Here is a 17,065-nt window from a genome sequence, read left to right as displayed (position 1 = left end):
TTAGGGTGATTGCAAGGAAGCATTCCAATCTTCCAATTTTCTGTCAGAAACAAACTTCTTGGTTGATTTAAAATGTTTTTAAATCTTAATTTCCAAGGCATATGAATAATTTAGGCCTTCTTGCTCAAACTGTGGTACGTGTACAAATTGTGGTACTTCTTTTAATAGTATTCATATAAGAGCTGCACATTACATCAGATCGCAGTTGTCATCACAGTATCACTGTGTGCAATTTTACGATAGCAAAGGACCGTTGGGTGCAATATTTGTCATGACATTAAATTTTAGGAATTTTAAATAAAATTTATGCTCTAGATATCAGTCATATATTTAAATTAGTATAAACTTTGTGAAAAAGAACTTGAAAATCTTAGAGAGACGTATGGACAAATTCATGATGGAAATATAGAAAATGAGAAAAGAAAGAGAATAGGAGTTACTTGCAACCAATATCATAACAATAATAATATCACAATTGTACCTTTTCCTAGTTTTGAGCTGCACTAACAAATGAAATGTTGGCATCCATAATTTACAAGTTAAGACAAGTGGTCTTCCTGTTAATATTAAGACTTTGACTAGCCTGTCCACTTTCAAAAAACAAGCAAAATCCTGGCTCACACAGCAGCAGCAGTGTGGCCATGTCATATGAAATTCATAACTGTATATATGAGGCGTACATTTGTTTGATCTTGAGTGGATGTGCTAATTTTATTACACTGATTTTATTAGTACCAACTGGTTTTCTGGACATTTCTGATTGCATTTATTGTAATTGTTTTTACTTATTTATTTTAATTGTTAAAAGCCCTTCAAGGGACAGGTGCTGCGAATTAGCTATGGCTATAAGCACCATGATACAGGCATCAGATTATTTTGCATATAATGATCTATGTTTATTGTATCTGTCCCTACCAAATAAATAAATAAACCGAAAATAAACCAAAATACAAATCTATTGCATTTGTTCTTAGACATCAGAATTTTCAGAGTTTTGGGTCAGCAACTGGAAAACCATTTGAAGTAAGATGTCAGAGTTGGAAAGAAACTACACCAACCTCAAAATACAGTCTGGCTGTGGCAAATTTAAAAAAATGATTATAGTTGCACTTACAATAATGATAATACAATACAATATGTTTCAATGACTGCTTTGGCTTATTTCCCCCCAGTGCTTACAATGAACTTCAGGTTGACACCATTCCAAACTAAACAGATTGCTTTGTTCATGTGCCTCATTATCAGGATGCCACTACTGTTCTTTTGGCCCCAATCAGTTTGCCCATTCGTCAGTTTGCTCCCTCATTCCATACCCACATGTCACCATTTCATCCCAACCTACTTCCGATTCTTAGTCTTAAATAATTGTAACTCCATGTACAAAACCATTGAATTTCCGTTTATTTCTCTCAGCCATTGAACATGTTGATGAATGAATGAGATAAACCATCAATGAAATGCTTATATCTTGCATATAAGTTAATTCATTTGTAAATTACTTTCTGAAGAGTTTTTTGTTTGTTACATCCTGATGTGATTATTATTTTAAGACCCTTGATTTACTCTCATGAAATGCAAGAGATTATGACCTCTAATTTAAAGCAAAATAACCTTGACTTTCTGCTAGTAGATGTAATCTATCATATGATAATGAACGGTCTGGTAGAAGCACCTGTTCCTTCCTACACAAGAACCCTTGATACTCAACCTGAAGATATTTCTTTTACTATCAATAGAATATAATATACTGGTGATCTAGTCCGTTTTTATTCAAAATAACCTGTTTGCAAACATAGCTCAAGTGTTTTGTGTTGTAGTTGGAGAAGTAGTAGTACTTTGGGTCAGTATTACTTTGCAGATCTATGTTGTTTATCTTGGTTGTTATGTTTTGCAGTTCGGTTTTAATTCTAATGATCTTTTCCAATTTCTATCCCTTTTTCTTTGACAAAACTAAATCAGATTACCAGGCTATAACATCAGTAGGCACAGATGACAAAAGTAGTAGTTTCTCAATTTTGAGAAAGAGGTAACTTTAAATGAAATCCTCTGTTATTTTTATGCACATATCTTGAGTCAATGCATACGTTTCAAGGATTTCATTCCTACTCTATCACCCTTGCAATTGCTGGCCTTGACTGAGTCTATTTCCATTATAGCATCTATTGATTCGCTCCAGCGGCTTTGTCATTGCTGTGCTGTTAATGTAATTGACCAGCTTTTTTTTTTGCTCTCCATCTCACTACGAGTGCCCACACACACACATTTGCTTATACTAAGTCTGTGTTCCTCCTCCTGCCAGATGTTGCCCGGGCTATCGAGCTGCTGGAGAAGCTGCAGGAATCAGGGGATGTTCCTGGTCATAAGTTGCAGTCCCTGAAGAAGGTTCTGCAGAGTGAGTTCTGCACAGCAATCAGAGAGGTGAGTCTGGACGGCTGTGGGATGATTTCTCCTTTTTTGGATGACCTTTCTCATAATACACCTCCATATTAAAGTGCTATCACACTGCTCTTTCAGTGATTGTTCTCAGTATCGTGATGATTCATGGTTAAACTCTCAAAGTAAAGAGCTTTTTTTTTTTTAACAGTATAGGCTTTAGGCCCTTTAATTACTAACCCTGTGGAATTTCTTAGGAGGTTTCTAATGAAACTGCTGCTGCAACACAGTTGAGAAAAGTTTTGATGGGAACATTGATGGATGGATGCCAAAGCTCAAAGATTCTCTAAAACCAAATTCTAATAAGATAGAAAGACTGAAAAACATATGATTAAGAAAAAAAAGAACGTCAGATTTTCTTTGCAACTAAAAACTGTATTTACCCATTAGTCGGATTAAGTTTAACAAACTGTATTATTTGTAAATTTTTAACATTATTAAATGAAAGGAAATGTTTTTTTCTCCTTTCATTATTACACTCTTTTGAAAATGTGCCTTAGTATATTATATTCAGATAATTTAAGCATTTAATGAATAATAACTAATCTTAAATGAAGCAGCAAACAAGATTTGTTATTCCGTCGTACTCGTCGTCTTCCGCTTTATCCGAGACCGGGTCGCGGGGGCAGCAGACTCAGCAGAGACACCCAGACGTCCCTCTCCCCAGACACCTCCTCCAGCTCCTCCGGGGGGAGGCCAAGGCATTCCCAGGCCAGCCGAGAGACATACAGGTCCTTCTCAAAATATTAGCATATTGTGATAAAGTTCATTATTTTCCATAATGTCACGATGAAAATTTAACATTCATATATTTTAGATTCATTGCACACTAACTGAAATATTTCAGGTCTTTTATTGTCTTAATACGGATGATTGTGGCATACAGCTCATGAAAACCCAAAATTCCTATCTCACAAAATTAGCATATTTCATCCGACCAATAAAAGAAAAGTGTTTTTAATACAAAAAACGTCAACCTTCAAATAATCATGTACAGTTATGCACTCAATACTTGGTCGGGAATCCTTTGGCAGAAATGACTGCTTCAATGCGGCGTGGCATGGAGGCAATCAGCCTGTGGCACTGCTGAGGTCTTATGGAGGCCCAGGATGCTTCGATAGCGGCCTTTAGCTCATCCAGAGTGTTGGGTCTTGAGTCTCTCAACGTTCTCTTCACAATATCCCACAGATTCTCTATGGGGTTCAGGTCAGGAGAGTTGGCAGGCCAATTGAGCACAGTGATACCATGGTCAGTAAACCATTTACCAGTGGTTTTGGCACTGTGAGCAGGTGCCAGGTCGTGCTGAAAAATGAAATCTTCATCTCCATAAAGCTTTTCAGCAGATGGAAGCATGAAGTGCTCCAAAATCTCCTGATAGCTAGCTGCATTGACCCTGCCCTTGATAAAACACAGTGGACCAACACCAGCAGCTAACACTGCACCCCAGACCATCACTGACTGTGGGTACTTGACACTGGACTTCTGGCATTTTGGCATTTCCTTCTCCCCAGTCTTCCTCCAGACTCTGGCACCTTGATTTCCGAATGACATGCAGAATTTGCTTTCATCCGAAAAAAGTACTTTGGACCACTGAGCAACAGTCCAGTGCTGCTTCTCTGTAGCCCAGGTCTGGGGAATGCGGCACCTGTAGCCCATTTCCTGCACACGCCTGTACACGGTGGCTCTGGATGTTTCTACTCCAGACTCAGTCCACTGCTTCCGCAGGTCCCTTAAGGTCTGGAATCGGCCCTTCTCCACAATCTTCCTCAGGGTCCGGTCACCTCTTCTCGTTGTGCAACATTTTCTGCCACACTTTTTCCTTCCCACAGACTTCCCACTGAGGTGCCTTGATACAGCACTCTGGGAACAGCCTATTCGTTCAGAAATTTCTTTCTGTGTCTTACCCTCTTGCTTGAGGGTGTCAATAGTGGCCTTCTGGACAGCAGTCAGGTCGGCAGTCTTACCCATGATTGGGGTTTTGAGTGATGAACCAGGCTGGGAGTTTTAAAGACCTCAGGAATCTTTTGCAGGTGTTTAGAGTTAACTCGTTGATTCAGATGATTAGGTTCATAGCTCGTTTAGAGACCCTTTTAATGATATGCTAATTTTGTGAGATAGGAATTTTGGGTTTTCATGAGCTGTATGCCAAAATCATCCATATTAAGACAATAAAAGACCTGAAATATTTCAGTTAGTGTGCAATGAATCTAAAATTTATGAATGTTAAATTTTCATCATGACATTATGGAAAATAATGAACTTTATCACAATATGCTAATATTTTGAGAAGGACCTGTAGTCCCTTCAGCATGTCCTGGGCCATCCCCTGGGCCTCCTCCCGGTGGGACGTGCCTGGAACACCTCCCGAGGAAGGCGTCCAGGAGGCATCCGGTATAGATGCCCGAGCCACCTCAGCTGGCTCCATTCTCTAAAAAAGAGAATAAATTCAGAGATTATATTGACCTGCTTTTTGTGAAATTCAGAGATCTATTAGCTTAAACTAAGAGCTCCATGTTGGATGTTTCACTCTGTTGATCTTTGTTGCCGCTGCTCAACAGTAATAGTAACACACTAGCCCTTACATTCCCGTCACATTTTGAGTATCTTGAATGTGTTTATTTGCACAAAGATATGTGGTTTTAGGTCAGCACCACCCCAGCATAATCTTTATGAGTATGATGCTGTAACATATGTAAATCATAATGTAAATAATATCTCCAGATAAGTAATACCCAACAATTTCGTGGCATGAACGTTGGACAACAGAGACCGTTATGGAATTTATATACTACTCAAATGTTGTAGTAATAACCCAATAATAAAAAGGTACTTAATCTGATACAATATGCAGACTTTGTCTGAACTGATGAAAATTTACTCACCTCAAGGTGCTCCACCGGCAGGACACCGTGACCTATTTTCTAATGAATCCAGCTAATAATTATTTGACTACATGGAGACACAAATTGACTGTAAATTTGCCATGGAGTTTTTCTCCCAAGATGGTTAGGTGGGGCAGTTACATCACAGCCAAAAATAACATACTGTGTCTTTACAAAGTATCAAACTAGTAGCTAGTTTTTTTGCTCAGTGACCAGGGCTACCCACAATTACCAATACAATAAAAAGATATTTATGCCAGTTCCACTTATTCAAACATTGAAGGAACCTGCTTGCATTTAAATTGTGCGTTAGTAAGCATATTTCTGTTTAATTAAATCCAAACAGTCAGACGTGAAACTAAACAGTTTATTCCTAGAACTTTCATTATATTTTGTAAGCGCAGCAGCCATATTCAATCGGACCTCAACTTCAGTAGGCATTCTGTTTGATTTTTCTGACTTGAAAGTCAAACATTCTAATTTCAGAGTACAAATAGAGCAAACCATAAAATATATTTCATGCATTTATGCAGCAGTATCTGTTAGTCATGTTCAAAGAATACATTTTAGTGGCTGTTGATTGAATTAGGCGATCTAAAATGTGGTGAAGGGTTGTTTATTATATTAAATTCCAACCTTTATGGAGACACTATAACAAACGTGTGCATTATACCTTTAAGTCGCTGCTCATCAAATAACTGCAGCATAGTGAAAACGTCAGAGCTTATAAGTCTGCCTTATTACAGCTGGAGCTTAAAAGGAAAACCTTGAGGTTTATTTGATTATTTCTATTTTTGACCACTAACGATGATGGTGCTAGGGAACATTGTGGGCTTTTCATTATAGTGAAGGCTTGATACGCTTGTTACCTTTAATTTTAATTATGCTACTTTTAATCTCCTTTTACTGAAGCAATGCATGGTCTGAATTCTAAATCTTGGTTTTCTGTTGTCATTCACAAGCCGTCTAAAACATCCCCCAGCTGATTCATTGCTGTAACCTGATTCATCAACCGGACAGGCGTAAAAAGCAAAGAGGAGCCTTTTCTGCTTGTGGCAATGCTACACAAGCTGATAAGCACAGATCCTGTATATTTAGTGTTCTGTCTGTAATACAGGTCCTTCTCAAAATATTAGCATATTGTGATAAAGTTCATTATTTTCCATAATGTCATGATGAAAATTTAACATTCATATATTTTAGATTCATTACACACTAACTGAAATATTTCAGGTCTTTTATTGTCTTAATACGGATGATTTTGGCATACAGCTCATGAAAACCCAAAATTCCTATCTCACAAAATTAGCATATTTCATCCGACCAATAAAAGAAAAGTGTTTTTAATACAAAAAACGTCAACCTTCAAATAATCATGTACAGTTATGCACTCAATACTTGGTCGGGAATCCTTTTGCAGAAATGACTGCTTCAATGCGGCGTGGCATGGAGGCAATCAGCCTGTGGCACTGCTGAGGTCTTATGGAGGCCCAGGATGCTTCGATAGCGGCCTTTAGCTCATCCAGAGTGTTGGGTCTTGAGTCTCTCAACGTTCTCTTCACAATATCCCACAGATTCTCTATGGGGTTCAGGTCAGGAGAGTTGGCAGGCCAATTGAGCACAGTGATACCATGGTCAGTAAACCATTTACCAGTGGTTTTGACACTGTGAGCAGGTGCCAGGTCGTGCTGAAAAATGAAATCTTCATCTCCATAAAGCTTTTCAGCAGATGGAAGCATGAAGTGCTCCAAAATCTCCTGATAGCTAGCTGCATTGACCCTGCCCTTGATAAAACACAGTGGACCAACACCAGCAGCTGACACGGCACCCCAGACCATCACTGACTGTGGGTACTTGACACTGGACTTCTGGCATTTTGGCATTTCCTTCTCCCCAGTCTTCCTCCAGACTCTGGCACCTTGATTTCCGAATGACATGCAGAATTTGCTTTCATCCGAAAAAAGTACTTTGGACCACTGAGCAACAGTCCAGTGCTGCTTCTCTGTAGCCCAGGTCAGGCGCTTCTGCCGCTGTTTCTGGTTCAAAAGTGGCTTGACCTGGGGAATGTGGCACCTGTAGACCATTTCCTGCACACGCCTGTGCACGGTGGCTCTGGATGTTTCTACTCCAGACTCGGTCCACTGCTTCCGCAGGTCCCCCAAGGTCTGGAATCGGCCCTTCTCCACAATCTTCCTCAGGGTCCGGTCACCTCTTCTCGTTGTGCAGCGTTTTCTGCCACACTTTTTCCTTCCCACAGACTTCCCACTGAGGTGCCTTGATACAGCACTCTGGGAACAGCCTATTCGTTCAGAAATTTCTTTCTGTGTCTTACCCTCTTGCTTGAGGGTGTCAATAGTGGCCTTCTGGACAGCAGTCAGGTCGGCAGTCTTACCCATGATTGGGGTTTTGAGTGATGAACTAGGCTGGGAGTTTTAAAGGCCTCAGGAATCTTTTGCAGGTGTTTAGAGTTAACTCGTTGATTCAGATGATTAGGTTCATAGCTCATTTAGAGACCCTTTTAATGATATGCTAATTTTGTGAGATAGGAATTTTGGGTTTTCATGAGCTGAATGCCAAAATCATCCGTATTAAGACAATAAAAGACCTGAAATATTTCAGTTAGTGTGCAATGAATCTAAAATATATGAATGTTAAATTTTCATCATGACATTATGGAAAATAATGAACTTTATCACAATATGCTAATATTTTGAGAAGGACCTGTATACTGCAGCATCACACAGTGACATGAGTTTGTGAAGGAAACAGCAGCATTAAATTGAAGGGAAACAGATGACAGATGCTGCAATGGCCTCTGTTCTGCAATTACAAACAAAGTCAAAATTTTATTTGGACCTGGAGAGAAAGAGTATTCGTGGAGTTGATCAGTATGTTGGTGGGAGTTTTACATTATCTGCTGAGTCGACCTTCCTCTAACCTTATTTGGGTGCTTTAAGCTCTCTGAACATGCAGCTACTTCTAATTATCCTGAAGTTGTAATTTTTATTATTTTGTTGAACCTAATGAGATTTTTTTTTAAAATAAATAATAATTTAAAAAAATTAGATTTGCTAGCAATGAACCCATAAACTAGTTGGCATTATTGGAATTTCTGCATTGATGAATCCTGTCATTATTTATTATTGTACTTATTGTAAAAAGGCTTTATTGAACTCTGAGATTTAGTGTGAAGTGTTTAACTTATTGCTGATCATGGCAGCTCAGGTGAGACCAAAATTACTGGTTAACATGTTTCAGCATTGTCAGTAAGCAGGTTTTGTTTTAGTACAAAGCCAGTGTTGCTAGGCTAATTTTATTTTTAGGACTCGACAGTAAAGTGTTAACAGCATGCATTTAAAGATTCCAGGATGTTGGAAGACTTGTGAATGAGCTCTACACATCTAGCTCTACACCTCATTATCCTGCATGCATTTAAGAAAAAGTCTACCCATTTTATGTATATTTATGTAATTGCAAACAAATGGCTTAGGATTCTGTAAAATCAGTGATCTTCTTGTAATGCAGATTGCATGAAATTGTACCTTATTGACATTGTGCAATGAAGTGAGGTGCAGAATCTCTGCTTTAGAGCTGAGGGTGTGAGACACAACCAGCATCCTGTAACAGAAATCCTCTAACATAAAACAAACCTGCTTTTTACATACAGATATAATCACAGTAAAGAATGTAAAGGATATTTGCATAGACAGTTTTGCACTCTGATACCTTCAGTCAATGCTCTTTATCTTTGAATGAAATCAGTTGAAATGATTAGTCATACCAATTTTTACAATTTCAATATGATTTGTCCTTAACACATTCAAACACTGTTCTTAAAGTTTGCATGACCACTTTGATCTTGTTGGGACTGGGAGCTCTCTGAAAATATATATATTTTTTATATCCCTTTGATCATTTCTGTAACTGCATTGTTTGAACCTTAAGAGAGGATAACTGCAACCTGAAGACAGGCTACTGGCAAATTGTTGATTCTGTTGGGCTTGAAAGTGCTTGCCATCAGCATGAATTTATTGTATATATAGCAGATCATGCAAAAGACATGTGAATAAGGGAGTAAATTGCACTGCTTTGTGGATTACCCTCTGAGTTTGTAGAAGATAGTACCCTGCACACCAGTGACCAACTGTATCTTCAGGACTTTTGACAAGTGATCATTAGCTGAAACATGCTGTGTGCCATAAATTGATGAGATCAGTACGCTTTTTACAGTTTGCTCATCTGAACAGGGACCTATTTGATGAAAATATTTCATTAATTTTAAGTCAGGACACAAAATATTTCTTCATCCATTTTTATATAATTACCTCATTCTGTCCAGGGTTGCACGGAGCTAGAGCCTATACAATCAGTCAGAGGATAAAAGGTGCGATAAACAATGGCAGATAATATATACTAGAATCATAATAGAGAAAACTGGGACCAATTACACCAGATTTTCAAAACAGATTGAGGTCATAATCTAAAACCAATGGGCAAGGTCCATCAGGGTGGCATAGTTGCCTCCCAGCAAAAGGGTCCTGGGTTCGACTCCGGTCCGGGGGACTTTCTACGGGCACTAGTGCTTCCTCCCACAGTGCAACAACATGACTGTTAGGTTATCTGGTATCTCTGATTAGCCCTTAGGTGTGCATGTTTGTTTGTCTTGTGTGTCTCTGTGTTGCCCTGCGATGGACTGGCGACCTGTCCAGGGTGTACCCCACCTCTAGCCAGTAGACTGCTGGGGATAGTCACCAGCTCCCCCGTGACCCTGTACGGAAGAAGAGGGTATAGAAAGTGGATGGCTGGATGGATGTGAGATTATTTGATTTCTTGCCTAATTGTGCTCACAGGAATGAAATTTCTCCAACAGTGAATCAAATCAAACAAAGCCATATATTTTATCAGAACATGAGATCATATTGCAGCCATCATCAAAGTTATATATAAGATTAAAGAACTGGCTGTCTCCTCTTACAGAGCCCAGCTCTGCTCTGTGTCAGCTCAACTCACGCACATCTTGGCACCAGAGGCTCATCTGGCAACTGGGTCACTGATTTTGGTGCTAGTCACAGGAATGAAATGACATGGACATTCAGAAACTGACAACCACCTGGCCAGCAGCAGTCACTCTTCACCAAGAGGCAATGAGCTTCACCTACAGAGAGCTGGCTAAACACAATCACCAAGGAAACCATCAGGAGTGCTCAGAGGGCAGAGGGCTACAGTAAAGAGGGTTACGGTTTTAGATAAAAAAACAAGAAATACAGTTACATGTTGGTTCCTTACGGAAACTTTGGTAACTAAATACAAACTACTGCATTTTACAGCCAACTACAATTATTAGCAAAAATGTAATCAGATCTTTTGGAAACAATGTGCTGTGACTATTTTTAGTACATGTTTATTGCATTTAACTGCAGGACAAAAACAATGTTCATGTGTGTTTTAGTCAGTAAAAAGCACATCAGAATTCACAGGTTAGCCTTTTTTTCATGTTCTGGTGCCCTTCTCGAAGACCAAATAAATCAGATCGGCAATCTTTACCACAAGTCTTTTAACAAAATGGCATGAATGTGAATTCGGTTGCTGGCTGTAGGCCATCATAATAAAGTACTAATATTTAAATAAAAATAATAACTAAAAGCAACGTTACCCCATATAAAGGCTTTTATTATGCCTTGCTTTTCATGGTCAAATGAATTTATTATGTGTGCTCACTTCTTGTTCCTCCATATCATCCATCAGCATTAACCACTTTCAGATTATGATAGCCATAAAATACAAGTTAAATCATAATGTGTTATAGCTCAGTTCTTGGAATTTCAAACAAAAGGATTAGCTTTTTTTTTTCTTTTGAAGACTGCTTGTTTGTAAAATTATCATTTCTTTTTCACATGGAAGATGTGCTGTTGCTCAGTTCTAAGCCTTCAAGGCCAACCTAAAGTCTGACATGATGGAAGCACTAATCCTGCTTTAGGTCCACTCCAAAATCCTGTCTCTGTCTTTATTTGCAAGGCAGATGAATCTGCAAAACATGATTCAACCCTGTTAAAGATGACAAGCTATCTGTCAATATGAAAAATGATGAGCAGGGAAAAAAGCAGCCTCAGCAGTGCTCGGGTAAATGACAAAGGGGTAGAGTTTTATGAGGTGTTTGTCTTTCCTCGCCACGTTCTTTAATGACAGGAAGGGCGGGGGAAGATGGTTGTGTGCTTTAGAAGCGCTGCATCACTATGAGTGAGTTCTCAGGGTCAATCAGCCTTGCAAATGGGAAGGGAAGGATGTAAGACAAAAGGACTGGAGGAGATAACCTTCTTAGAAATGATTGAAGAGAAATTCGGGCAATAATGTGTGAGATTCCCACTTAACAAACATTGGCATTTGGTGGATACTAAGAAAACAAATCTCACCTTATCTTTAAAGTCTCAGATTTTTTATTACCTCAGACATTTCCAAGCAGCATATTTTACATTACTGTCATATTTTTTTTAACAGTGTCCAGGTTTCTTTTAGGTAGTATATAAATAGAATGAGCAATTTTCTAAAAAGCTCAAAGCAAGGTAGATATTACTCTGCTGGACTGTTTCACAGTCTTCTCTCTATGCTTTTGTGTAGCTTTGAATTCTCATTGTGATATTACTGTTTCAAGATATGAAGATGAAGATTTTCAATTCAGTTGAAAAATACTGTATTATTCACAAAGGGGGGAAAAAAATTATGTATTTTTGAATTGAACCGAGTTGAAAATCTTGCTGAAAGGTACCATAATGCTCCATGTTTGCAGTCCTGTAAACATGGAGCACAGTGACGGGCAAATTCGTGAAGGCGAGGAATAAAAGGTTCGAGTAAGCCTGAGGTTACACATGGTTGTCATTCTATAAGAAAGTTTGCCCACATTTAAATGAGGTATTATGCATGCCTTTAGGAGAACGTCATCACATATCACAACCGCAATTCCAATGAAGTTGGGACGTTGTGTAAAACGCAAATAACAGAATACAATAATTTGCTAATGCTGTTCAACCTTTATGCATTTGAATACACTATAAAAACAAGATATTTAATGTTCAACCTAATAAACTTTTATTGTCTTTTGCAAATGTTCCCTAATGTTGAATTTGATGCTTGCAACATATTCCAAAGAAGCTGGGACAGAGGCACCAACAGACTGGGAAAGTGGAGGAATGCTCAAAAACACCTGTTTGGAACATCCCACGAGTTAACAGGTATAAAAGGAGCAGCCCTGAGAGGCTCAGTCGTTCACAAGCAAGGATGGGGCGACGTTTACGGCTTTGTGAACAGCTGCGTAAGCAGTTTAAGAGCAATGTACAATTGCAAAGAATTTAGGAATTTCATCATTTACAGTCCATAATATTATCAAAAGATTCAGAGAACCTGGGTAACTTGCACATCTGTGAAGGCACCATTAATGCTGAAAGGTACATATAGGTTTTGGAGCTACATATGCTGCCATCCGAACAATGTCTTTTTAAAAAAGGTATATCCCTGCTTATTTCAGCAAGACAATGCCAGGCCATATTCTGCACGTGTTACAACAGCGTGGCTTCGTAGTAAAAGAGTACAGGTACTAGACTGGCCTGCCTGCAGTCCAGACCTGTTTCCCATTAAAAAAGGGTGTGGTATATTATGAAGTGCAAAATACAATAGCTGAGGCCCCAGACTGCTGAGCAACTGAAGTTGTACATCAAGCAAGAATGGGAAAGAATTGAGTGCTGTTAAAAGGAAAGGTGGGCAAGGTGATGTTACACAGTGTTGAACCAGTCCCAGCTTTTTTGGAATGTGTTGTGAACATCAAATCTAAAATGAATGAATATTCGCAAAAAATAATACAATTTTGCAGTTTGAAAATTAAATATCTTGACTTTGTAGTGTATATAATTGCATAAAGGTTGAAGAAGATTTACAAATAATTGTATTCTGTTTTTATTTACGTTTTACACAACTTCACTGGAATTGGGGTTTTACGTAGATTTGTATAAGTTCAAGTCAGAGCAAATTTCTTAGCATCGTCAAAGTACAGAGCTATTTGAGTAACACTAATTGCAGGGAAAATACCTTCTGCTAAAGGCTGATGGAAATTTTAGCACAGGAGAAAACAACTGACCGGCTGGTTTGCTAGATTTACAAAAAGGGGTCAGGGATATGATGGAGGAGGGAAATAATCCTCTTTTGAGGTAGCCTTCCTAAGATTTTTACAAAAAACTTTTCTAATCAACTAAATCATCTGAGAAGAAGATCATTACATTGTGTAACTGAGCATTAAGTAATCTCTCCCTCTCTATAGATTGCAAAACAGCAATAAATGTTGGGTGAAATCCCTTCTGATATTTTCCTATTATGTAGATGTGTGTAATCGCAGCTCCTGGTAAATGTCCTGTTTCTGGTGACAAGTTCAGAAGTTTATGAGTGAAAAAATTCATTGTATATGTGACTCATAGCTGTTTATTGTCTTATGGCTTCTCTCAACGCTGTTCTTCATTTTCTAGTCTATAGATGTACTGTTGCTTTTACTGACCGCAGGCAGCTTAAGAACGTATGTCTCATCTAAAATACTGACTGCCAAAAACACTGAAGAATAGCCTTAATAAAAGGCACAGATATTTTCATCAGAAAGGAACCTAATGCTGATCCAAAATATATTGCAATCTTCTTCAGTATACATGGTTATCCAGGTTTTCAGGCTGCTTAGCCACCTGCACACACCAAATGTACCTAGTTTACCTGGAGAGAAATTCATAACTGAAATCTCTTGCCAGTTATTTGAACTCATTCTCAGATCAAAAGGGTTTTAATTGTGGAAAAAAGACTTACAAATTCCAATCTAATAAATAATGCAATACATATAAAAAAAAATGAGAAGATTTGCCTCATGAACTGTGTGTGGCAGTTATAAAATTAGAAGTCAGTGATGCACCCAAGGCGAGACGAGAAATTTCTCATTCTTAGTGTCATTGCTTTTCAGTTCGCTGCTGTGCCGCTTTTTCTCATGCAGCAGATGCCAAATATTGCATAATCTTTATCTGTGGCACTCCTGTCATGCTTGAATAAGGCTGTTAATAAACATTTGCACAATGGAGGCTGGGGTTTAAAGGCCCAAAAGGCATTACTGTAACAGCTAGATGAAGCTGCCATTGTTTTGCACTTAGTGTTTGAAAGTGCTATGGGAGAAAAGTAGAGCTATTGGAAACAAAATAAGTAGCTCTAAATGGCGGTAACAATAGGGTTTAAAAGAAAGAGATAAATACAAGGAACAATATGCTCCATATGAAGAATGCAAAAAATGTGAACCTTTCATAACATTTTCAAAGCTGTGCTCAGCCTCAAAAAGTGCAGAGGTGGAAAAACACCCGAGGAAAAACAAAATATTATTTTGAAGCCGTGTGTGCATGTGTGAACTGCAAGGCTCCTTTTCTCAATAAGAGCCATTGTCATAAACCCTCAAAACATTTTGCAGGCTGGGATGAGCTGCACACTCAAAAGCAACTCGTTTGGTCTTTCAGATTCATAGGCAAACAATCCAACAGAAGCTCTGGGATGTGTTTCCCGCACTGAGATTTATACACGGAAATATCTTAGTGTTTGTATCCTTTAAGTAAACGTTTCTTTGACGATTCAGGAAACCAAGAGCTTTGTGATGTTGTATGTCAAAGCTGCCTGATCTGTTCGTTTCCAATAAGCTGCTCTGCTCTGATGTGAAACATAGGAAAAGTGATTAAAATCTCTATTCATGCCACCAAGCTGATATTCTGAGAAATGATCCATTTCATTATTTTAAACAGATTTTGGCTAGCTAATTTGCTTAATTGACTACAACTCATTGCAACTAGAGGAGCAGAGCTGCAGAATCATTTGGAATCTTCTAATAGTTTATCAAATCTATGTTTTTAATCAAGTCTGTATAATCTGTGACGTTTTGTCAACCATTTTAAACTTCTACATTCATCACACTTGGACTGTCGTACAGCAGCTGCTATGTATCAGTTTACGTCTGATATAGCAACATCTGTAAGGGTTTAAAGCCCTAATGTAGCTGTGCAGTAGTTTGTGTAGATGTGTAGAAGGATGTGGTTTTGGGTATGAATAGATATTCTGTGTTCATCTCCTGGTAAGAAGGGTGGTGATTTTATCCATGGCTTCCTCACATGTGGGAAACATGTAGGAAACACTGCTATGTTCATATTTAAACTGATACACTATATTGTTAAAGTATTTTTCTGTCTACTATTGCATGTACATGAACTATGATGACATTCTGTTCTTAAACTATAAAAAGGTCCAATTTGTTGATGGACCCACCATTGCCAGCAATAGCAACTTTAACTATTCTGTAAACATCTTCCACAAGGTTTTGGAGTGTGTTCATAGTTAGATGAGAATCAGATTCGTAGCCTCCGCTCTAATTCGTCTCAAAGGTGTTCAAGAAGGTTGAGGTCAGGAATCTGTCAAGTTTCTCTACACCAAACTTTATACACCATGGAAGTGATTGGAACACAATAATTCACTGATTTGGTGGTGTGACCCAATACTTTTGGCAACATAGTGTATGTTCATATTTACCAGCTATGTAAATAACTGTATTGTCAGCATACTTCTTCACCACAGTCATGAAAATTACTTTTGGTATAAACCAAATAGTGAGCCAAGAAAAAAAGCTTTGTGGTACACCTTTGTTAATAAAAAAAAAAAGGGGTTATTTTGATAATTTAAGGGTGATGCAGTCTTTCCTGTTTGTAAGGTATGATTTACACCATAGTTATCTTGCATAAATAAAAAATAAATTTGATTATTTCTGAATTAAAATTATTGTAAATAAAACATCTTCTATTTTATTTCAAAGTTTATATTATAGACAAAGATCCCAATTCATGCTTTACAAAAAAATTGTGCTATGTAAATTTGGGGGAACATATAATACCATCTACATTTGTTGGTGTAATAAAAAAAACCTTAAAATTATCTTACCTTTTATTGCAGTGGCATAATTTCGCACCAAAAAAATGGGAAAATCCAATTTTTAGCTTTAGCACATTTATTGAGTGGGAAAAAACATCTGACATGAAGAATTTTTTTGATAACAAATACTAAACACCTAAAACAACTGTAACCGAAGCATATCTGTAAATATGACAAGACACAAAGGCCCATTTCTCTTAGCCGCTGTTCAAAATGGGAAGGACAAGAGAACACGGCATTGAATAAAGCAGGATTTTTGTAATTTCAAAAATGGCTGTAAGAACCTCGACCTGCCTATATCCACACACAGTGAGGAAGATGGAAAGGGAGGTAAAAATCTCAATACCCAACTATTTGAGAACTGCAGTCATTTTTGTTGTAGAGTAAGGTTTCATAACTTGGTTAGTTAAGCCCTAACCTAGAAATGTATGGCTTGTTTTCTGCAGGAACATGTCATGTCTGCTGAGGAGGTATTAACAGAAAGTCCACCAAGGGTTTTGTCTTATCCTTAATCCTTTGGATTATAAATTCAGCTGTAAATTATCCAAGTTTGTCAGATCATGATTTTGTGAGTTTCAGCCTTATCCTGTAAAGTTATAGCTTAATCTTGTCAGTAAAAGGACCACTGCAAAATTTGTTCAGCTTTGGTGATATTTCTGATGAGATATTAACAGCAGGTTTTGTGCTATGCATCATTTGGATGAAAAACTCAGCTACAAACTATCTAAAGTTTGTTAAAAAAAAATTATTTATTGGCTGTAGGTCATTGTGTAAAG

General features: G+C 38.0%; 1 protein-coding gene and 1 long non-coding RNA gene across 3 annotated transcripts in view; one reads left to right on the top strand and one right to left on the bottom strand.

The window, feature by feature from the left end:
• Window positions 1-17,065, top strand: part of lin7a (lin-7 homolog A (C. elegans)) — a 52,485-nt gene that overhangs the window by 20,308 nt on the left and 15,112 nt on the right. For both annotated transcript variants that reach the window (XM_047389997.1, XM_047389998.1), the window contains exon 2: window positions 2,300-2,418. In XM_047389997.1, coding sequence (XP_047245953.1) covers window positions 2,300-2,418 — 119 coding nt within the window. The remainder of the gene's footprint in view (window positions 1-2,299; window positions 2,419-17,065) is intronic.
• LOC124883092 overlaps window positions 9,612-17,065 on the bottom strand; it is a 28,297-nt gene continuing 20,843 nt past the window's right edge. Inside the window, exon 4 of the long non-coding RNA XR_007042079.1 lies at window positions 9,612-10,083. This is a non-coding gene — a long non-coding RNA (uncharacterized LOC124883092). The remainder of the gene's footprint in view (window positions 10,084-17,065) is intronic.

Source organism: Girardinichthys multiradiatus, chromosome 17, assembly GCF_021462225.1.
Source record: "Girardinichthys multiradiatus isolate DD_20200921_A chromosome 17, DD_fGirMul_XY1, whole genome shotgun sequence".
NCBI lineage: Eukaryota > Metazoa > Chordata > Actinopteri > Cyprinodontiformes > Goodeidae > Girardinichthys > Girardinichthys multiradiatus.
The sequence above is the reverse complement of the archived record's forward strand: the minus strand, read 5'-3'. Positions and strand labels throughout refer to the sequence as shown.